This window comes from Lactuca serriola, chromosome 2 (genome assembly GCF_051521515.1).
Source record: "Lactuca serriola cultivar US96UC23 chromosome 2, Lser_US96UC23_V15, whole genome shotgun sequence".
Classification (NCBI taxonomy): domain Eukaryota; kingdom Viridiplantae; phylum Streptophyta; class Magnoliopsida; order Asterales; family Asteraceae; genus Lactuca; species Lactuca serriola.
This window is the reverse complement of record NC_136409.1, coordinates 24,000,151-24,024,682: the sequence shown is the minus strand read 5'-3', so window position 1 is coordinate 24,024,682 and position 24,532 is coordinate 24,000,151. Positions and strand designations below refer to the sequence as shown.

Below are 24,532 nucleotides of genomic sequence, written 5' to 3'. Positions count from 1 at the left end.
TGGTCAAACGTAGACAATTATGTAATCAAAGCTAGGGTCAATATAGCCAGATCAACTATATTCATTCGAGATGTGACCGACATGTGTTTGGGAGTGATGTCGTGTTGTAACAGTCTTAAAACTTGCCTAACACCAGTCAAGAGAATTCTAGATCAAGTACATAGAGTTAGAATACTGTAGGAGTATTCTATGATACTACAACGCAATAGCAAGTTTGAAACATACTAAGTACATTACATTAAAAATACTATAGGAGTATTTTAGTCACTATTTAAATAACTTATGTGATAACTTAAAAGACCCTTACAGATAGGTCTATAATCTTGCAATGTATACTCCCAAGGTTTTATATAATTGAGATTTTATAGATTTAGAATTTGTGATCTACGCTTCACTACCTGTTCCTTGTTTGGTTGTGTTTTTGGAGTAGGATCACCTATTCAAAGGCCTATTTAATCTTGAATTATATACAACTTGTATACATTGTACAATTATAGAAGGACTCTATAAGGATCACCCCATAAAGTTACCTTAAATCTCATAGATTCTTTAGTCACACCCATTCTCGCATGACAAACCCAGATAGATGTAACCACTTCCTCACAGGGGTCAACAGAAGAGTCAAGGAGGAACAAGGGCAATTTCATGAGAAGTTTTCAAAGAAAGTTCAGCTGAGGTAACCAGAACGTCTTATGCGTCACACTAATAAATACTAATCTTGGTTAACTTAACGAGTTAGTGGAAACACTGCTCTTATTACATGTTAGGATTATTTTCTAACATGCAGCTAGTAATAGTTATTTAGTTAACAGATATTCATTCGAGGATAGCCATTCCAAATTCATAAAGTTTATTAGGTATAGACTCTTTTATGAATTGTTTCCAGAACCCTGTAGAAGTCAGGACCTGATACACTCAGAACTAGGATAACCTTGTCTTTCAGCTTTTGGCTTATCTCCACTACTATGGACTTATCCCATCTCATATGTGTATTCTTTTAGCAAAGATGCCTCCTTGTAGATTAATCAGACGCACTACTCCGATAACTCCAACTCAACCGCCACTACCCCTGCCACAATTCAATACAGCTGCTCTCCACACAACAATATCCTCCGCAGTGGCAACTACTCTAGCTCACTTCGGCGAAAGTGGTACCTTCGGATCTAGTAGCGGTACCCACTTAGCCAACCCCGGAAATTCTCACGGACACCCATGGGAGTGTTCGTACAAGGACTTCATGAGCTGCAAACTAAATTCCTTTAATGGAAATGGTGGAGTCATCGCTCTGATGCGATGGTTCAAGAAAACATATTCGGTCTTCGAAATCTGTTCGTGCCCAGAAGGGAGCAAGGTGAAGTTTGTTGCATACACCTTCTCCAACAGAGCCCTTACATGGTGGAACTGCCATGTTAAGTCATTGACCCTAACAGTGGCTAACTCAATAGGTTGGGAAAACCTAAAAGAGTTAATGCTAGAAGACTACTGCCCAAGGGGTGAAGTACAAAAGTTGGAACAAGAATTATGGGAGCTCACAATGGTCGACTCAGACATAGTGGCTTACACTGACAGGTTTAGCGACCTGGCAGCACTATGCCCCAGGATGGTTACCCCGGAGAGCAAGAAGATAGAACGATACAGTTGGGGTCTAACTGCCTCGACCCAAGGAGATGTATTGTCTTCTAACCCAACCACATTCGATAGTGCCAAACGCCTGGCCCAGCAACTCATTGACCATGGAGTCTGCCATGGTGTAGAAGTCCCAGTTCTAGATCCATCAAAGGGAAAGGACTATAATCAGAATTCGAGAAACAAGAGGGAGAAGAAGCGAACAACACAGGAACCCCCGCAAGAGCAACAAGCGAGTACTATGTACACCGCCACAACGCCTACTGCCACAGCATCTGCCAGTCGATATGCTAGAACCCTCCCGAAGTGTGGAAAGTGCAACTATCACCACACCGGAGTATACCGGGAAATGCAGTGTCTAAACTGCCACAGAAAGGGACACACAGTCCGTTTCTGCAGGGCACCGGCTCAACCGATCTCCCAAGTCCCCGGAGTTGAAGAAAACCAAGCCTGCTATGGCTATGGTAAGACTGGTCACTACTAGAGGGACTGCCCGATAACAAAGAACTCAGGCACGGATGGACGAATCCTGATGATCACCGCAGAAGAATCAACCCCAAAGTCATCAACGAGCAGCGGTACGTCTTCGATCTAGAAACTTCTTTAAAAAAATTAATTTATATTTATATAATATTAAAACTTGGGGGAATACACTTAAAAGTAATTTTAATTACTCACTTATTGGAAAGGATCACATTATTCAAGAGAACTAAAAGGTTCGTTCAGAGAAGCTATGATGGCTCAGCATATACATCAGGGTTGTGCATAACTAAAATGTTGCAGACTTAGAGTGAGTGATTCCGCCTTAATTCCTGCTCCTTGTTTGGTTGTGGATTTGAGGCAGAGTTACTCAGTCGAATGTCTTATTCATCTTAAATATTCATAACTTGTATATGACAGGCGATCATAGTGGTACCGAGGAGGATCATGATATAAAATATCATCACCAGTTATCAAAGCACTTTCATTGGTATGTATGCGCACATAGCGGTACGATACGTAGGAGTGTTAAAATCAAAGGGAAAACAGAAAGCACTAGAACATTTACAAAGAGTACATTGTCGAACACACTAGGAGTACATTGTCGAACACACTAAGGGTACATCATTGTATAACAGATGTTTCTTTCAAATCGGCCAAAACTTTGTTCAGTAAAGAGTCCATTACTACCATTCGCCATGAGTTGGCATGGTCCTCACCATACTAAGTTCATATGTTTCTATCGCCTCGATCGTCAAGTGTTCGAAACCTTCGTCATTTGTATCGACAGTCCGACCTAAACCTCAGTTTTATCTTTCGTATTCTAAACCCCGAAGTACTCATGTGAACAGTACTTTGTCCTCTGAAGCCTTATCATCAGATGTCCACAGACATTCACGAAATACCACTCATCCAGCAGACCAAGTTTAAGCATAGAGGCTAAGGACGAATACAGACTACCTATCACTATTTAGTGTATACGCGAGAGTGGTATATTATTATGATTACGCAAATCTAATATGTGTGTTTCCGCCCTATCTCCTGTTCCTTGTTTGGTTGTGGACCTGGGGCAGAGTCGCACATCCGACCGTCTTACTAATCCTAATTATATACGACTTGTATACACGAGGTAATGATGGATGGACCAAGTACGAATCATATCATGAACAATAGGGAAAAGTTTCCAGGTCTACGAGTGGGTATTCTGCAAATCAGAGAAGCTTAACCCCAGTAGTACTATAAGAAAGCTAATTTCAGGACGAAATTCCATCTAACGGGGGGGATAATGTCACAACCTAAAAAAATTTTGTTTTGAAAGTTGTGTTAGTCAACTCAACTGATTGCCAGACTCGTTGGTAATGAGTTCTAGCCTTGATAAAGGTCTTTTTAAGGAGTTTTAAGCTTAGTACACTTAAGGAATGAGTGTTAGAATGTACATGCTAGAGACACTGTTCAACAAATCAAGCCTTAACCTCTTCATTTAGAGTTCACAGCCACAACACTTGAGTTTACGGCCATAAACTCAAGGTTGGCCGTAAACTCCCCCTTTAAGACTCATATCCTTCAACTTTTCTTCATTCTTTCACTTTCACCTCAAGAACACTTGAGTTCTCTCTCAAGTATCATCCCGATTTTCATCCTTGATCTTCAAAAGTCGTAAGTGTTTTTTCTCTAGTTTGTTGTTAATCCTTCTTAACTAGCTTCATCCACATGATTCATCCATGGAAATCATCAATTCTTAGATCTTCAAGAAACACCAAGAACACACACTAGTGTTCTTGGACCTTAATCATCATTTCAAACCTCCATATTGTAAGTCCCAAAACTAAGGATCCAATTCAGTGATCAATTAAGGCAAACAATCAAACAGAGTGTAGAAGGAGTAGAAGAAGAATTAATCCAAGCATGCACACATCTATATCATATAAATGTCAGGTACACCTTGGGAAAACACACACATACGTCACTGACCTCTCTTTCCAACTGACACAGACACACTCTATTTATAGGACCACCAGCCGCACACGTGTGTATGGCCGCACACGCGTGTATGGCCGCACACAAAGTGTGCAGCCGCACACACGTGTATAGCCGCACACAGAGTGTGCAGCCGCACACGCGTGTATGGCCGCACACACTCACTAACATACTACAACCAACATAACAAACCCCAAGACCCTACCAAGACCTATACAAGATGAATGCCTAGCTCAAACCACAAAATTATGACCTAACAATCTCCCCCTTGGTTTGAGCTAGCATGGACTCAGGTCTTCTTCATCAGTGATCTCCTCCTTGAGCTCTGAGATAGATGGGCCTGCTCCCCCTGAACTTGCTTCACCTATTGATATTCATTTGCCACGAGGTAAAGGATCTGAATCTTGTTGAGCAAGAAACCTGACAAACCTCAAAGAGGCAACATCATGCGCAGGTTGTGGAGGAGAAGAACCTCCAGGAGCAGAAGAACTCCCGACTTCAAACGAAGATCTAACATTACTTGGTCCTTTTAGGGTCGGTTGAGTTGGTGTAGCAGCTTTGGAGGGTTTTTGGACTGGTGGTACTTGTTCTTGGATAAGATCTCCCTGCCTCTGATCAAGTCATCTTGTTTTCACAGGAGGCTGGGAGGTTTGTGTCAGTATCTGATCACTCATCAAATGGCAATGAATTTGGAATAGCAAATGGAAGGGGAGGAATCCTTGAAGTTGTATCCATATCGGTTGAAAGGTGTCGGCCATCTGATAAAAAGTTGGAGACGTCACTTTGAGAACACCACTAACTCCTTTTGTCAATGATCAAGAAGCAATAGAATAAGAAGATGAAAAGAAATCGAGCTTGCACACGTTTATATCAGAAAAACGTCAGGTACAACTCGATGGAACACTCTGTAAACACTATTGCATCGAGGTCTTCACAGCTTAACCGTATATCATTATCCGTAGTCTATAAGCTGATCTGTGAGACACTCAACAAGCTATACTTTAACTCAGGAGCGTAGATGACGTTCTCAAAACTCAGCACTCCATTTACAACTATTCCTTTTTGAGTGATCTTCCCTCCATCTCCTCCCATGAAGGAAACATAGCCCCCATTAAAATTCTGAATGACGTGCAGTTGGCAGATGTCTCCTGTCAATGTGCCTGGAACAACCGCTGTCAACCTACCAAGGTTTGACGACATTCCTCCACAGCTGTTCCTGCACAATGAGCGGGATTATTTAGATTTGGGGACCCAGGTCATTACAAGCCTAGGTCCCAACCGCACACACCAACCGCACACTCAACCGCACACTCCAATCGCACACTCAACCGCACACTCCAACCGCACACTCCAACCGCACACTCAACCGCACACTCCAACCGCACACTCAACCGCACACACCAATGTAACTGTACACGGAACTCAACAGCACCAGCTTTAACCGCACACAATTATAATACCTTAACCACCAGTCACTTTAACCGCACACACACTCTTGGCAGCAAACAAGAAAATTCTAGCAAATACAGTAACAACACACACTCAGTCAGCAACAAACACAATACCAGCACACACTTAATTAGACACGCTCCACCACACACTCACTTTAACAGCAAACCTTCAATGTCAGCAACAAACCTTCAACAGTTCTTCGATCAAAATTCTTTAAAAAAAATACTTCAACAATTCTTCAATCAAAATTCTTAAAAATAATAAAATTTTGCACTCTAAAAAATAACTTCAATTGATACCAAAAAGGCTCTGATACCAATTGTAAGTCCCAAAACTAAGGATCCAATTCAGTGATCAATTAAGGCAAACAATCAAACAGAGTGTAGAAGGAGTAGAAGAAGAATTAATCCAAGCATGCACACATCTATCATATAAATGCCAGGTACACCTTGGGAAAACACACCCATACGTCACTGACCTCTCTTTCCAACTGACACAGACACACTCTATTTATAGGACCACCAGCTGCACACGTGTGTATAGCCGCACACACGTGTATGGCCGCACACGCATGTATGGCCGCACACAGAGTGTGCAGCCGCACACACGTGTATAGCCGCACACAAAGTGTGCAGCCGCACACGCGTGTATGGCCGCACACACTCACTAACATACTACAACCAACATAACAAACCCCAAGACCCTACCAAGACCTATACAAGATGAATGCCTAGCTCAAACCACAAAATTATGACCTAACACATATCGTAAGTATTCCTTCATCATACTTCATATCTACTAGGAAGCCTTGAAATACACCATCTAAACATGCTTTCCCAATGAAGATCATGAGTTTATGGCCCAAGATCTCCCTTGGATGTAAACTCCATATTGATGCATGTTTGGACCTTAAACTCTTCCAATAAGCAAGCCCTAGGCCTTGAACCCTTAATGGATGTTGTAGGACCTCAAACCAAACATCTTGGCAACTTTGACCATGAGTTTACGGTCGTAAACTCCCTTGGCTGTAAACCCATGACCATAAACACAAGATTAGTGCCACACACCTTCCTTTGATTAATCACATGTGATTCCAACACTTGGTCAAAGTGTTTCCTAGTCCCGTGAGGTGTTTCCTTGCATTTGGTTGCTTCCAAACACTATATTTATGTCAGTATATGCCATTATATATCATTTAGGACTCGTTAAGTCTTGGGACATCATTCGTGGAGCTTCTCATCTTTACACACATATCCGCTTGAATCACCCATATCAGGTGAGTTCATACCCCGCAATGAATCTTTTAATTGTTTTAAATGCTTTTAAGGGGGGAATACAAGTTGAACACAATGATAATTGTGTAAATGTTTGTTATAATCATCTTTCAAAAGATTGCTTATGTCTTTTATAAGTGATCAAAACATTTCAAAAACTCTTTTAGAGTTATGTTGCTTTATAGTTTAACAAAACTTCGTTTTTAAAGTACAAGCATAACTTAGTAGTAAAATGAGTCTTTTCAATAATAATTCAAGTAGAATACTAGTAAACTATAAGGGGTATACTTTAGGGGTTCAGTTCATTTTATAACGAGAACATATGAAGATACTATAACAAGAGAGGATACTAAGATACTATAACAAGAAAAGATACTAAGATACTATAACAAGAAAAGATACTAAGATACTATATCAGAAGGAACATACTTAGATGTTATAGCATGGAACAACGATAGGATCTAATTATACCAATGAATCACTAACTCATTGTTCTAAACAAAAGGTGATAGTTAAATTGGTTATACATGATCATATAACTTCAATTTGGATTACACGACCTAGAAACTAGTTTGCTGAAGTCACGTTTGGTTCCCAGAATCTTTTTACAGGGAGAGTGTATAGTATGGGAACTAGCATTCACTTTATGACCTTAATAACACAATCATGTGTTAAGGTAATCAGTACGCCAGGATGTCAATTCATAAGACAACTGAGTACTTATATATTCCCATTACTTTCATAAAGTGACAGTTCCACTTGAAAGTTAATACAAACTATTTTTGAGTCAAGATAGTTATAAACTAGGGAAAACTTACATCTTTTCAAACGGCAAACAGAACAGTCGGGTCCATCAGAAAGGGACCATAATGTTAACCTTATGATTCCTTAATGTATACATCAAGGGATATATATTAATAGGATCTGATAGGTAATAGGATGTGTGCTTTCCGCTTCATTTCCTGTTCCTTGTTTGGTTGTGGACTTAGAGCGGATTCACCCAACCTATTATCCATTCGATCTTAGTTATATATATGTTCCATATACATTATGTCATCATAAAGGGTACCAGGTATGGGTCAAGTCATAGGACACTAACTCAATGCACAGTTTTCTAGTACAAAGCATACTTTTCGAATCAGAACTTTTGGTATACAAAACTAGAAACTTACCAATAAAGGGTTTAATCCATTTTATTAAACCAGTATAAACTTAATGGACCTTAAGTGATTACCTCTATAATACCTTAATTTATACATCATGGTTATATATCATTAATACCCAATAGCTAGTTGGATGTGTGCTTTCCGCCTTATTTCCCGTTCCTTGTTTGGTTGTGGGCTTAGGGCAGATTCATACAATTAACTATCTATTCGATATTATATTATATATAACTAGTATAAACAAATTGATTATAGAAGTAACCAATGTGGTCACCATTTTACTATAAGAAATAAGGGTTTTCTTAAAGAATCTTTTCGTTAAATATAAAGGAACTATTACAATTAACTACATGAGTAACAAGTGTTTACACCAGGGTTATATACAACAAGGATCTAACAACCAAATGGCATGTGTGTCATCCGCCTCATTCCATGTTCCTTGTTTGGTTGTGGGCTTAGGGCCGATACACCCAATCGATTGTTTGTTTACTCTGGGTTTTATATAACCTATATCCATTGAGTACTCATAGAAAGGATTGTAGAGTCATTTTTACTTATCTTTCATCAAAGTAGGAAATATAGGATTTTCTAGAGGAACAGACGAACTTTTCTAAACAAAACTTACAACTTACAACATCTTACTAAACTTTCTACAACTTACATACATTACTAAAATCTTATGAACTCACCAGCTTAATTGCTGATCAACTCTTTCAAAATAACTTGTATTCTCAGGTAACTAGTAAACAAGTACACGTACTGGGAATTCAGAAGATGGAGCATAGTAGCTTCAAGTCTTGTTTTGTTATTTTCTTATGTATTCTATGTTTTGTGAACACACACATTTTAAACACTTTCTTTCTAATGAAATTGTTGTTCATTACTTGCTTACTATGATGCATGTTTTGTGATACTAAACATGACGTCCTCCACTCCCGAACGTTTCGGCCGTTCCGGTTTTGGGGTGTGACATGTTACCTTCTAGATGATGCCAAGATGAAGTAGAAGTCGGATCCAAAAGTTTCTCCTTGTTCCAAGCTCCTTAGACTTCAAGTCCTCTCCACAAATTCAACTTCCAGGCTTCTTAACACACTAAATGGAGTAAAATCGCGATTAGGATTTTCTGAGCTCAAGGGAGATGGTAAGGGAGGCTGGTGGAGGCTAATGACCCTTTAAATAGGATGTAGAACCCCAGAAATTAGGGTTTCATTTGCCAGCTCCTACTCATCGAGTCAGGGTCCTCCAACTCGTCTTGTAGGTCCAATAATCCACACAGGCTAACCCGCCATTACGCGACGAGTTGGGGTAACCCTAACCCGCCATTATCTAGCCAGAATGAAACTGAAGAAGATATGTTTGGGGTACGATTCAATACATGTGTACAAAAACGATTTTTTTCTCTTCTGGAAGAAACACAAGTCATTACAAATTTGTCCCATTTGTAAAGAGAGTCGGTGGATTGATAAAAACACCGAGGGTAAGAAGGTGGCTCAAAAGGTGTTACGACGTTTGTATTGCTCAAGTGCATTTCCAAAAATATGATATAACATTGTACTGGGAGATCAAAAGATGGTGTGATGCGTCATCCCGTTGATGGAGAGTTTTAGCAAAAATTTTATGTAGATTACCCTAACTTCTCGAGTGAACCTCGCAACGTATGCCTAGAGCTGGCAGCTGATGGCTTTAATCCATTTGGTAACATGTGTAATCCACATAGTACATGGTCGATCGTACTCACCACATACAATCTACCACCATGTCTTTGTATTAAAGAGTCATCATTCATGTTAGCCTTGTTGATTCCAGGCCCTAAAGCACCTGGAAAGGACATAGATGTTTTCCTTAGCTCGTTAGTGGAAGAGATTAAGTTTTTGTCGCACTCAGGCATACGTATTAATGATGCAGTGAAAACACATTCTTCACGATTAAAGCTATGTTGTTATGGACAATAAACGACTTTCCAGCTCGTAGTAGTTTATCAGGTTGGAGCGGACAAGGGTAAAGAGCATGCCCGACTTGTAATGAAAACACTCCCTCGTACCATGCAATAAATAAAGTTCTTTATGTCGGCCATCGTCGGTTCTTAGATGTTGATGATCCATTAATCATGTGTTTGAAATTTAATGGGCAACCCAAGACAAGACCCGCCCCGAGACACTTTACTGATGAAGACATACAAGAGCGACTAGGTCGTCTACTACTTCGTAAACCGAGTAAACATCCTAAGACTCCCAAGGAAAATATGGATCAGCAAGGATTCGAGATGAATTGGTTGAAACGTAGCTTATTTTTCAAGCTTGAGTATTGGTCTTCTCTGCAGCTGAAGCACAACATAGATGTGATGCACGTCAAGAAAAATATGAGTGAGAGTCTTTTGGGTACTTCTATGATGAATGATATGAGTAAAGACACATCAAATGCACATAAGGACATGAGAAATCTGAATATCCGGCATAATCAATGGTTGCAAAAAAAAAAGGGGTTACAAGTTCACTAGACCACATGTAAGTTACTCATTCAAGAAACCTGACCGCAAAATCTTTGTCAATTTATAAGAGATGTTAAACTGAAAGTGGTTCGATACGGGTCATATTCCTAATGATAATTTCATAAGTATCAACACAGAATAAGAAGCGTACCAAGATGATCAACTCATATATGCTTCACAAGCCAAATAAGTGTTCTACATCTGCAGACATGTTAATCATCAACGAAACCAAAATAACAACCATCGTTGTGTTGTCGATCATGTTAATCATCGAAGTATTTAGGATCTACCATCCGACAATCCTCATGTCGAAAATGCTTACAATGACTTTGTCCAAAATGTCGACAATTTGGAAGCCGAAAATGTTGACGTAGTTCAAAAGAACTCTTCATTTGGAGCTAGACTTTGTATTGACTTCTCACAATGCTTTCAAAACAATGTTGATGTAGCTCAAAACAATGTTGATTATGATGATGAGGAAAATACTGAAGTACCTCCGCCAACTGGTAGAATCGATAATGTTTCCGAGGAAGAGACTGATTATGATGATGACTATTCAGATTATGATACTGATGAAGAAGACATTGAAGTATATGATGGAGATTCTATTTTGAAAAAATCAAATGATTTTTTGTAATAGAAAATTTATTTGAAGTCTAACTTTTGTTCTTGTTGTTTGTCTAACTTTTATTTATGTTGTTTGTCTATATTGTATATCTTATAATTTTGCAGGGTAACTAATTAACTTTTATTCATATTGTATTTATATATTGTACATCTTGTAATTTTACATGCTACATATGAGGTTTACTTGGGCGATACTCTTTTCCATGATGTATGACGTTATAGGCCTTGGACATGGAGGTGATGAATGCGAGGATCCACCACCTCTAGTAGGCTTTGTTGGCGGTCAGAACGAACAGGATAGTAAGTTTTATTATGATGTATTTATTAGCTATTTTAATTAATTTATTATAAGTTATCGTGACTTATATTTTTAATTGTATTCTTTCAGCTGAGCTTCCAAAAAAAAGAAGGCTTACCAAAAAAACATCAAGTTAGGAAAGTGGATACGGGCAAGCAAGAGTAAGCCCGTGGATTTGGATTTCGACAGGGATATCAGATATTCCCCTGCCCGGAAGCCTGCTAATTGGTTTACACATGGAATTAGGAGGTATATGTGGATGAATATCCCTTTCAGCGTATCTGGTTAGGACAATGTTTCCCTCGCTTTAAGGAATGCAACAGTTGTGCATCTAAAGGTGACCTGGATAATATTTTAAGTTTAGTTGTGATTGTTATTTAATTAACCAACTTTTTTGTATTTTTAGAATAAGTTTGATTTGGATAAGGTTAACTTGGACCCAAAGCGCACTCAATTGTTGCAGAGCATTAATTCGAGTCTTGCAAAAGTTTATAGAGGCCGGAAAAGTAAAGCATATTCTTATTTTAAGCAAATTGAGGGGCCTGCAGATATCCCAATGGCATTAGACAACCCCCAAAAGGGTATGTCACATGAAAATTGGGCGAAGGCAGTCAAACATTTTCAAACTCCCGAATTTTTAAGGTGTTCGACGTCAACAAAGAAGTCTGTGCAAAAGAACAAGTTGTAAACAAAGGGGGGTCGAGCTCGTACAACAATGCATGTTTCAAAGAAGTAAGTTATGATATATTTAGCTGATTGTTTAAAGTATAATTGATCTAATTTTTAATGTTAAATAGGATATCACTCGAATCGAAACATTTCGTAAGGCTAAATCCAATCGCCAAGGAGTATTTTATAGTCTTGTAGTCGAGCAAGAATACATAATTAGTTAATTTGTATTTTCATATAAGTGTTTATATCGTAAAGGGTATTTAGTAATCTAATTTTTATGATATTTATCACTTTTTGAAAATACAAAATGCTTTACTCCAGGAGATAAATCAACAAACCCAAGCTTCTTCTGCAGCGAGCGGTCTAACACCAAGTGATATAATGGACGATGATGAACAACCGATGACACAACGGCCACCACAATCACAGGTAATTGTTAGTTTAAGTTGAAAAGTATAATGCCATAATGGAAAAACGAAAAAACGTAGGAAGCTATAATGATATGTTGGTAATTGTTTGTTTAGTATATAGTACAATGCCATAATGGAAAGTAGAATGCTATAATGATATGTTGGTTATGGTTTGATATGTTGATATTTTATAGTTTGGTAATTTTTGGAAAGTACAATGCTATAATACAAAAAAATTTAAAAAGTACAATGTTATAATGCATATGCAATATTGTGTATCATGTAGTTTGGTTATAGTTTGATATGTTGGTATTTTATAGTTTGGTAATTTTTTGGAAAGTACATTGCTATAATAGAAAAATGAAAAAAAGTATAATGCTATAATGTATATATTGTGTATGATGTATGTTTAAATGTATCTTGAAAGTAGAATGTTATAATGATATGTTGGTATTTTTTATTTTGGTAATTTTTTGAAAAGTACAATGCTATTATGATATGTTGGTAATATATTTTGTTTTCTTTGTAGTTGGAAATGCTGTAAACGATACTAAAGGCCTTGGCCTATTCTGCGACACTGAAAGAGTGGTTTCACTCATTGCCACAACCAAATAATAACGAAGGAAATAATGGGAGTGATGAGGACGATTAACTATATTTTTAGGATTTTATGAAATGTTTTGTTTGACTTAATATTTTGGATAAATTGCACTTCCTTTAGTTTGGAAGAATATATTTTGGACTTGTTGTGTATGGATTAATAATTTGGGTTAATATATATGTAAAATTGTAGCAGCTTTTATACATGTTATATTGTCTTTTATAATTTTAATGTTAAATAAACTAAAAAATTTAAATTATTTTAGCAGCGACATGAGACTATTAGCGACGACTATATATTAACGGAAACCACCAGTATTAGTGGTGACGAATAGTATTAGCAGCATCGGATAGTGCATTTGCGATGTGGCATTAGCGGCGACCTTTTTGCAGCAACATGTCACCACTAATACCTTTATCAGCGACGAGCCCTCTCTTTAGTGGCATCTCCCGCCGCCGCTAAGGTCATCCATAATGGTCTACAAGACCACCACCGTCTTCCACCTCCACATCACCACCACCACTCTTCCCCCTACAACGGGGATAGTGTGCACGAGAGGAGATCGTGGTCAAAGCGAGAAATAAGACAAGAAGGAGAAAGAATGCAAAGAGAAAGAGTCCGTGGTCAAATGTGGTGGTGACCACGATCCTCCACGACAACGAGCAACCACGGAGGGTTGGGATAGTGTGCACCGCCGTTGTTCGTGGCCACGTCTACCACAAACCTCTTTGTCGTTGGTATACCAAAAGGCCTAATACCGTCAATTCTTGTTGCGTGTAGTTTTTCTATGTTGTTCCTAAAACAGTTACACCTTATTTTTATGTTGGGTCCCAAAGAGTAAATAAAGCATGAGAAACTTTAGCATTTAACGCTATTAAAAAGAAGTTTAACTAAAGACAATTATTTAATTAAAAAAATGTGTTTTTTCCTTATTTTTCGTTCAGTAACACAAAATTAAGAAAATTTACATATCATAGTGAATATATTATAATACAAAACAGTAAACATTTTCTTTTTAAAATTGAGATAAACTTCAAGAAATAAATTATAAATAAACTTAACATAAATCATAATTAACGTTATTATCATTTTACTAGAAGGCTATTTTTATTTTACTTAAGAAGGTTAAAATTTTATAAATATATAACATCGAAACACATGCAAGGTGTCCGTTGCAAGAGAGAAAGGTAAAGCATTTCCTCACTTGCAGTTACTTATTAACATTAAATTAATATAAACAACTTTTTATTATGTATATATAGCTTATCAACTCTCACTTTGTTACTCTCCATATTTACATTTCATTTGGAGACATTCTTTCTTTCACGTGCACTTGCCAATTTTCCCTACATGATGCAGCCTGTAACTTTTATGAAACTTACATACTCTTCATTATGGCTCACCATTATCTTCTTCTCTCTTACTTTTTTTGGTGATCATGGTGGAGCTAGGGTGACATTGCCACAAAATTTAGTAGTGCCAGCAGTTATAGCCTTTGGGGACTCGATTGTGGATCAAGGAGCCAACAATAATCTAAACACTTTGATTAAAGCAAATTTTTCTCCCTATGGAAAGGATTTTGTCGGTGGAAAACCAACCGGAAGATTTACGAATAATAGGACCCCAGCAGATATGATTGGTAAAGCTTCATTTTCTATATTTTTAATGACTTAGTTAGAATAGCTCGTATGCATTATCAATTGAGATCAAAGTTTAGATAATTTAAAAAAAAAAAAAAGTTAAGACCCATGAGAATCGATAATTTATAGTTGAATAACCACAAATTATTTTGTTTTTCTTTTCAACATTTTTTTATTATTTAAAAACATATCAAAACTAATTTTTTTAGAGAAATTAAATATCCTCCTACTATTTGTTCCTACAAATCTTCCTACTCAATTAAATGAGGACATCTGTCACATTTAATGTTAATTTAATAATATTTAAGTATACTAAAATGACAAATGTCATTATTTAATTTGGTAGGAGGATTTATAGGAATAAACGTAGGAGGATATTTAATTTCTTATTTTTTTACTTTCTAAAAGTAAATAACAATAAGGATACATTTTTAATACAAAAAAGTTATGTTATATTATTCATAGCTAAATAAATAATTATGATTATTCAACTGTTAACATTGTAAAATATTTTTTATTTAAAACATATATCAATATTAATATGTAATTATAAGAATGAAAACTAGTCATTTTGAAATATTTTGATTATTTTTTATGGATAATAAAGAAATGTACAAAAAATAGAAAATATCCATTTTCAGGATTTTTTTAAGTTATTATCTGATAAAAATAAATTAAGTTCATAAACTAGTTTATTATAATTTAATGTTTGGTAATCATAAATGGGTTTATGATAGTTTAAAATATGATATTGATAAGCTACTAATAAACTAAAAATAGCTTATAAACTAGTTTGACAACAAAATATTTAATTTTTTGATGTTCTAAATTTGAACTGCTCAAGTATTAAATTTATTATTTTCCTTTCCTTTTAACATAGGTGATGGGCATTTTTCTTTTTACTTTTTCGTTAAAGTACTTTTTATAATAATTAATCAAAGTAGAAAAAAATAAAAAAACAACTTTTTACTTTTCCGTCGTTGCATTTATAGGTTGTTCAAAAATACATACAAACTCTCCTTATTTATCGGCATTCAACAATAGTTTTTAGTTTTTGAATAATAAACTACAAATACAGAATTAAACTTTATATATTGGAGTTGTATAAGCTATAATAGGATATATGTCGCAAATTTTGATTCTACATTATTTTTGTTAACATAAGTAGAAATTCCATCAATATGATGTTGCACATTCTAGTTCAACTGATAGTGATTTGGGTTACTTGGAGTAACTATTATTTTATATTTTATAATCATAATTTTTCTAATATCCTGATATTGATTATCACTTTATATATATATATATATATATATATATATATATATATATATATATATATATATATATATATATATATATATATATATATATATATATATATATATAACTGATAGTGATTTGGGTTACTTGGAGTACCTATTATTTTATATTTTATAATCATAATTTTTCTAATATCCTGGATATTGATTATCACTTATATATATATATATATATATATATATATATATATATATATATATATATATATATATATATATATATATATATATATATATATATATATAATTTTTCGTCCCGAACACCAAGAGTTATTGTCCGATTGATCTGTTTGAGCCGATCCTATCTAATCAATTGAAACAAATAGACTTCGGTTTTTAAGTCCAATATTATCTAACCATATTATAATTATTCAGTTTTCAAAAATAAAATCATTTTAAAAAAAATGATAAATTAAATATTATTATATTAGTCAAATCTATAATAAAAAGTAATGAAAATATTCAGTTTTGAATTAAAGTTTATGAACAACTGTTAGAAGAATATATATTATAATTCAATATTTAATAGATTAAATTTTTTTAATACAAATTATATATATTAAGTTATTATATGCGATGAAATTTACTAATCTATTAAAAAATAATTTAGTAATTTTATAAATGAATAAACATTTATAATAAAAATAAAAAATATAAATAAATACATAAATTATTATTTTTGGGTTTGTTTGTACTATTTACTTTTTATTTTATAAATCAAAACCAATCTATAATCCAAATAATTAACTACTTCACAAATTAATAAAAAAATCCTAATATTCAAACCAAGTCAGTCGTTAAATTATCTAATATGATTTTATCCAAATATATAAAAGCACTACTTGCCACAACGTAAATTTATTAAGACCAAGTTGATATTTGAATTATTTTTCCAATTTTTTTTGTTTGGCTTAGTTTCTTTTTAATTTAATTACCCAGAGTTTGTGATCACCATGAGTTTCTAGCAAATAAAAATTGAAATATTTTTTTGGGATTAAAGTTGAATTCATTTGTCTTTTAGAGTTTTAATAGGTTAAAATATTAAAAATATAGTTAAACCAAAGGAATTACATACAAATTGGTTTATTTTATAATTCAAAGCTGTATTTATTGATAATTTTTTGAAGAAAAATAACGTTTAGAGATTAAAATAGGAAAACAAATTTAAGATTAAACAAAAACAAGACAATTTGTTAACACGGAAATAAGGGTTCAAGGGTTATGCTAAAAAAAAAAACTTTTTTAAAAGATTTTATTACATTGTTTTCCGTAAAAACATGATCATTTGAGGCTATTTTTTGTGGTGTTTTTTTGGAAACCGCAATTTGTATTAAAAAAAACCTTCAGACTAGCAAGTAACTAGCAAGGGCCCAAAAAAACCCACGAACTAGCAAGTAACTATAGGTTAGCGTTTGGGATAAAATCCATGACCTGTTGTTAATAAGTTATTGTTAGACACATTATTAGTCAAATTTGTTAACTCTAACCTATAACTAAGGTTATTCAAAAAGTCCAATCAATTGTTATATATTAAAATGATTTGACTTTTATTTTTATTTTTTTCTTATCTATTCAATAAATTGTTTAGATTATATTTTTATTTTTTTTAGTTGTAGTCTTTTTTATTATGTATAAGCTTTATATTTAATATATTTACATACACCAATATGTATTAAATATATATAAAAAAATGTTTTTAAATTTAGAGAATCACCTAATATTGTTATAAAACAAAATATTTACTATAAAACCTAATAAATGCTATTATATATATATATATATATATATATATATTAAAAGGTAATTTCAGTGGGTGTGTTGAATTCTATTTTCGAGTTATTTATGTATTTATCATGGCTGCATTTTAATAAAAAATAGTTGTGTGACCCGTGGAATATATGAGTTTATTAAAAAACTAAATATGAATATCAATAACATTTTGAAAATTTGAAATTATAACAAAAGTAAGAAAATGTTTGATAAGCTGTTCATTATCTTTTTAATTAAAAGAATAATTAAATTAAATAATTTTGTTTCAATTTAGAAATTTAGAAATTAAAATGAAAGTTGTATTAATTAAATTGATATTCATTTATTATTATATTATTAAAATATGCTAAATTTAATAAAATAGAAAAAAATCCATATTATGACATGTATAAAAAATTTAATTTAAAATAACCACAAAATAACAGGTGACAAAATAAATGAAAGTGTGACAACAACGAAAATAAAATTAAAAAAACATTAAATATATTTAAATAAAACATCATAAAAATAACAAAAATTAAATCAAAATAATAAAGGTAAATAATAATTAATAATGTAAGTTAAAATATTTTAAGATAATTGATTTAACAAAATTAAAGTAGTTTATATCAAATCTTTATTGATTTTGTTAAAATAAAAAAATATATTGATCAGATGTTTAATAGAAAGAAATACTATAGTTGGGTTTTTTTAAAGATCAAATTTTAAAATTATGTACTTCTAAGTATTTTTTTTTATTGTGGGGATAACTGACCCACGTCTCGTGAAATTTATCGCATCTTCACTTTTTTATGGTGCTTGAAACTTTATTATAATTAGGTTATGGGTTTCATTTAAAACGTCGCCTTCATAAACAAAAGTGAACGAGAAAAGCCTCATCACAAGTATATGTAATAAATACATTAACGCGTAGAAGTTACGACTTCTCCTATAAATAAGCTTTAATTTACAACTTCCAACCAATTTAATTGCACCATCATTCCATAATACTTGATTTTATTTCATCAACTCATCAATATTCGAATGTTTATTAAACAAAATTATATATAGTTACTAGCGAATTAAATTTACAATACATTTTTGATATAATACAAAATTATCCAAATCCCCTGCTCATGCCCTTTTAATTAATTGAACTCCAATGTAATGCACGAGGTGATGCTAATGATGTAAACTGAAACTATATGTTCCCTGCTAGCTCCTTGCTAGTTGGGATTTTTTGTTTCCTTTCTTATTTAATATATTTGTCGTTTCCAAAAAAATTCAAATCTCCTACTTATTTTTCTATGTTTAGCCAAAAAAATAATAGTTAGCGAAAATTAGCCACAAAAACCGTAGGTCATTAAGAAACCTACGATCAACATGAAGTTGATGACGGTCAACGGGAGGTTGACTACGGTTTGGGATATTTGGGCTACTTTTTTTGGGTCGACTTCTAATTAAGGGCCGGTTGGCTCAGAATATATAATATTTTTTTAATTGATTTTTTTAGTTTGTGTGTGTTTGAAGCATGAAAATCTCTCTCAATGAAACATCTAAAAAACAACAATGTGCATCTCCAAATCTTGAACTTTTTATTTGTTTTTCTTGTTTAATAGAATAAGTAGTAGATATGTTTTATTATGAAAAAACGAATATATATATATATATATATATATATATATATATATATATATATATATATATATATATATAACCATATGTTACTAAGAAACTTACGGTTTACAAGCCTTCAATGGACAACACGTGAATTAAATACTTGTACACATACGTTTCTTAAGTACTACGGTTTTTGAAAAAAAAATTGTTTTTGTTTTTTTTTCTATATTTTTTGCTTTGCTGGTTGTATAAACATCATATATAATGCAATGTTATTTTTTTCTAACAAAAAGAAAAAAAAAACGTAGTTTTTTTGACCAAAACAGTTGACCATTTATGGTCTACGGTTTGGGATACCTTAGACTTTTAATAGGAAATCGTAGAACGCAAAATTGCCTACGGTTTTGTTTTGGAGGAATGATTTTTTTTTTTAATATAAAAGACGAAACCGTTGATGAATGAGGCGAAACAGTAGATGAATCTTTTTGGTCTAGAGTTTTGATACTTATTTTGGGCTAATTGTTAAATTATAGCTAAAAATAGAAAAGTCATTATGGAATTAGGATGGATTAGTAATTTTCTCTACATTTTTTACATTATTATAATGTATGTATTTTTTTCATTTATTTATAAAATAATATCATCAAAATATTAAGGATTTTTTTATAAAATCGAAATTCATGTTCTTAAGATTTTTAACATTAGCATAAATCATACACACGGAAGTATGCATACATATGAATTTACTTCAAAGAATACATTGTGACGAATTGCTTCAAATTAAATCTTCATTTTCAAAAATATAAAAAACATAAACATCATAATCAAAAGAAGGGACAAATCATCACTGTAATTTTTGTGATTATTTATTTGATCGTACATATAACTTTGAAGTTCTTTTGTTTATTTTTATACACATAATAGCATAGAGATTATAGTATTTCCACATACGTAATTATAACTTGAACTATTTATTTTCATTCTCACAAAAAAGTTTTCACTCAAAAGCTAGTAAGATAGACAAATCTCTCACCCTTTTTATACACATTGCAGCAAGACCAATCCCTATACCAGCTGTAAGTTACAATGACGAGCACAAAATATTGAACATGTCTGATTATAAACCTACTTTTTTATGAGCTAGACATGACAATACATTTTTTCCTAATTCACCTCCAATAAAGACTCGATGTCAAAAAGATTTCAACATATTGATTACCATTTTATAGGGACTAGGAAAATAGACATTTCTATGTTGGGCCAAAAAAATGACTTGATAAGGAAAGAAAAAAGTAATTCATTTAATTAGTTCATTTCTTCAAATATATGAATTACTTCCTCTCATATACCAGGTCAAAATATTCATTTAATTTGCAAACACCAAAGCCTTCAAGCCACATTATTCTGAATATTTTGCATTCAATTGAAATTTTATTATTAAATAAATTTAATTAGAATATATCCATTGAATTTTCAGCTGAAGAACTAGGAGTAAAAGAAATTTTACCCGCATTCGATGATCTATCTCTTAATGATAAAGAGCTTCTAAATGGTGTAAGTTTTGCTTCCGGTGGCTCAGGATATGATCCCGAAACTCCCAAGTTAGTGGTAATGTGCCATTTAGACTTACTTCTTTAGCTTTTATATAAAATATTATCTTTTTTTATTTATATAAATGATCTTAAACCGGAGAAAATACATAAAGATAAGTAAATTTTGTTAATTTTGTGGATATTTTGGTTTCACAAATGAAAGTCATCCAAGTTCATAACTTTAATATGTTGACCACTTTTACTTGATGTGACTATAGGAAATTAAAGTGGTTACAATTGAAAATTTTATGAAGTTTAGTTAGCTTCAATGAAATTTATTGAAAATGAACTTGAATGAGTATCGTTGATGAAGTTGAAATGTAATCGCTAAATCACAATAATGGAAAAATACAATGGCACAATTGAAATATCTAAAAATATTTTGTATCAGGGGGTTTTGTCTATGGCAGACCAATTAAACAATTTCAAAGGATATATTGAGAAGCTCAAAGGTATTGTGGGGGAAGAAAGAACTCGATTTATATTGGCAAATAGTTTGTTCATAGTGGTTGCAAGTAGCAACGATCTTGCTAATACTTACTTCACACTCGGTGTAAGGAAATTGCATTATGATATATCCTCTTACACGGATTTGATGGTATCATCGGCTTCTAACTTCATACAGGTATATTATTATTATTATTATTATTATTATTATTATAGTTTGTCTTAAGTGGGCACATGTGTTTTCATCATCTAGTAAGATTTAAGATTATGATCTAAAGATGGTCTTTTCGAGGTCCCATGCGTAATCTATTAAACTTATTAGCCCAAATCCCAAATTAACGGTTTGGTTGAAATTTTGTATTTGTTTAATTAAAAGGGTCAAGTCGTTTGATTTTCTTATTTAAATAAAAAAGTTGGTCTATAGTCGAAACTTCTAATCAATGCCAACCTAGAAAGCCATCAAAATATAAATTTATTACTATTTTTTCATTTATAAAAATCATATTTTGAATATTATTTAAGCAATTATGTTGTATTTGTGTTTACTTTTAAATCTGAATGAGTCAATTAACATAAAACTCATTTATATAACATTGTGAGTTCGAAAAATAAGATAGATTAGTCAACCCGTTAATCTAATCAACAAACCAGCTTGTAAATCTCAACTTGTTTAATTACACATGTTGTGTTGGATTAAAACTATATGACCGTTTTAGTTACAAAGGTCAGCCGAACTCAACCTAACTCATTTCAAGCTCTACTAAAGACCATATTGATCCTTATATAGCTTTATATTTAAAAGTAATATTCCGATGTAATATTGTTATTAACACATTTGAGCTATTGAAGGATATATACAACCTTGGATCTAGAAGAATTGCAGTCTTTGGTGCACCTCCATTAGGGTGCTTGCCAGCACAAAGAACACTTAATGGTGGTGACCTTAGAGTTTGTGCAGAAGATCAAAACAATGCAGCACAATTATACAACAACAAGTTACAACCAGAAGTTGAGTATCTCAATAGAACTCATCTAGAATCCAGGATTGTCTACATCGACATATACAACCCCTTGCTTGATATTATGCAACACCCTGGTCAATATGGTATTTTATATTTCTTATTTTAATGCTCATACCCATGTCTTTTATTTGTTGTGCCTAAGGTCATAACTTAGATGCGTATGGGATGATATATCTTAGGATAAAACAAATGAAACTAGCTAGCATTGGCAGTTGTAGGTGTTTACTTATTTTTGGTTTTCATTATTTGGATTTCCATAAATAACACCTTTTTGTTTGGAATAAAAAAATATTAGGTTAATGTCATAAGTGGATAACAAACTATTTGATATTTCAAAAATACCATTATTTTAAAACATGTAGTATCATAAGGTAATCAATTAGAACATTTTACTCATAAAATAACTTTATTTCAATGGTATTTTGTGAACAAAAAATGTTTCTATTACTTACCTTCGCATATTTTTTTAAATAATTACTGTTCTTTCTCAAAAGTTATATATTTATATTTCAGGACTAGAAGTTGTGGATAAAGGTTGTTGTGGCACTGGAAACTTAGAGGCTGCTATTTTATGCAATCGGTTCCTCCCAACATGTGTTGATCCTTCAAAATACCTATTTTGGGATAGTTATCATCCAACCGACAAAGGATACAACATCCTCATGAATCAAGTGGTAGGAAAATATGTTAATGATTTCTTTTAAGTTTATATGGAGGTATTAATAAAAGTTTGCATGCATTGTAAAACTTAGTGGACGAGCTTCCTTCTTGATTTACCAATTTCCATATAATCATCATATTCTTCAATAGACTCATCCTCAGAGAATAATAAATATATAAAAATCCTTTTATTATTATTATGTATGTATAACCGAAATAGCATGAATTTATGAAACACCTCTCGCACGAGTGGTTTAAAATAGTTTATAAATCCTAAATCGAATTAGTTCAAAAAAATTTAAAGATTTGAAGTACGAAAGTAAAGTACCAAAAGAGTATATATTTTAGTGTGGATAGTAGTAACAATCAATAACAAAAGATTATTCAAATGCTACCATACAAGTGGCATTCAAAATGCCCATGTCATCCTCAATTCAGCTCTCTACAAATCTCTAATCTGAAAACACGTCAAAATAGAGGTTTTAGGCTTGGATAGTCTAGTGAGTATACCTAGTGGTGTTCATAAATATCCGCATCCGAATATCCGATCCGAAAATTCTGAAAGCTCGATCCGAAATTATCCAAAATTTTGGATATCCGGTTTTTCGGATATCCGGTTATTCGGATTCGGATTCGGATAATGATTTTAAAAAAATTCGGATATTTCGGATATCCGAACTACATATATTCATAATTTTAGTTATTTTTCAATATTTTGTTAATCAATGACTTTAATGTAAGTTGCAAAGTGGCTAATTAAATTAAAAAGCTAAAGGAGTCGTATTTTGATATTTATTGTTCATATCCATGATAAACCATCATCAGAACATCATCCATCCATACGTTTTTATATAAAATCAAATTAGGAATTTAGTGATTAACCAATCAACCTATTGTAAAACTTGAAGAACATGTCTAATATTATAAACTATTGTGTCTATTTGTTGTACATATCTCATGTAAATCTAAATTTTAGGAGTCAAAACTTGTGGAGTCTATTATTTGGCCAATCATTGTTTTAATGTAGTTTTTGTTTCATTGATAGTAATGGTGTTATGGTTTTCAACTTGTTTCATAGTTAATCTTTTCATGGGTTGTTATTATTTTATAAGTTAGTACTTAACAGTTCTAAACTTACGATTTCAAAATTACAAATTTCGGATATCCGATTTAGGTATCCGAATCCGTATCCGAAAATTCAGATATCAAAAATCCACTATCCGAAATTTCGGATATCCAATTTTGAACACCCTATGTATACCTGATATTGACTCTTAAAGATTTTCGGACAACTATCCCAACTCAAAATCAAAACCACTGAAATATAGTTATAATATATTTGAAGTTGCCAAAAATTTAATAATCCAAATTATGGAGTACTATAGACCAAAAATACAAATTCAAAGTTTTTA

At 32.8% G+C, this 24,532-nt stretch overlaps 1 protein-coding gene across 1 annotated transcript; it reads left to right on the top strand.

Annotated features, from left to right (window-relative positions):
- The first annotated feature begins 14,367 nt into the window (after positions 1 to 14,367).
- LOC145086067 (GDSL esterase/lipase EXL3-like) lies at positions 14,368 to 23,267 on the top strand. The gene is made up of 5 exons (XM_079023794.1): positions 14,368 to 14,707; positions 20,877 to 21,007; positions 21,383 to 21,616; positions 22,288 to 22,543; positions 22,974 to 23,267. The coding sequence occupies exons 1-5, from the start codon at positions 14,419 to 14,421 to the stop codon at positions 23,162 to 23,164; spliced, it is 1,101 nt and encodes a 366-aa protein (XP_078879920.1). The 5' UTR covers positions 14,368 to 14,418; the 3' UTR covers positions 23,165 to 23,267.
- The last annotated feature ends 1,265 nt before the right edge of the window (positions 23,268 to 24,532 follow it).

What these genes read in the sequence shown, in the direction of transcription:
- LOC145086067 (XM_079023794.1), top strand. Translation starts at nt 14,419, where the DNA reads ATGATGCAGCCTGTAACTTTTATGAAACTTACATACTCTTCATTATGG. An exon ending in CCGAAACTCCCAAGTTAGTG is followed by an intron (nt 21,008 to 21,382) that starts GTAATGTGCCAT and finishes ATTTTGTATCAG; the next exon opens with GGGGTTTTGTCTATGGCAGA. An exon ending in GCAACACCCTGGTCAATATG is followed by an intron (nt 22,544 to 22,973) that starts GTATTTTATATT and finishes TTTATATTTCAG; the next exon opens with GACTAGAAGTTGTGGATAAA.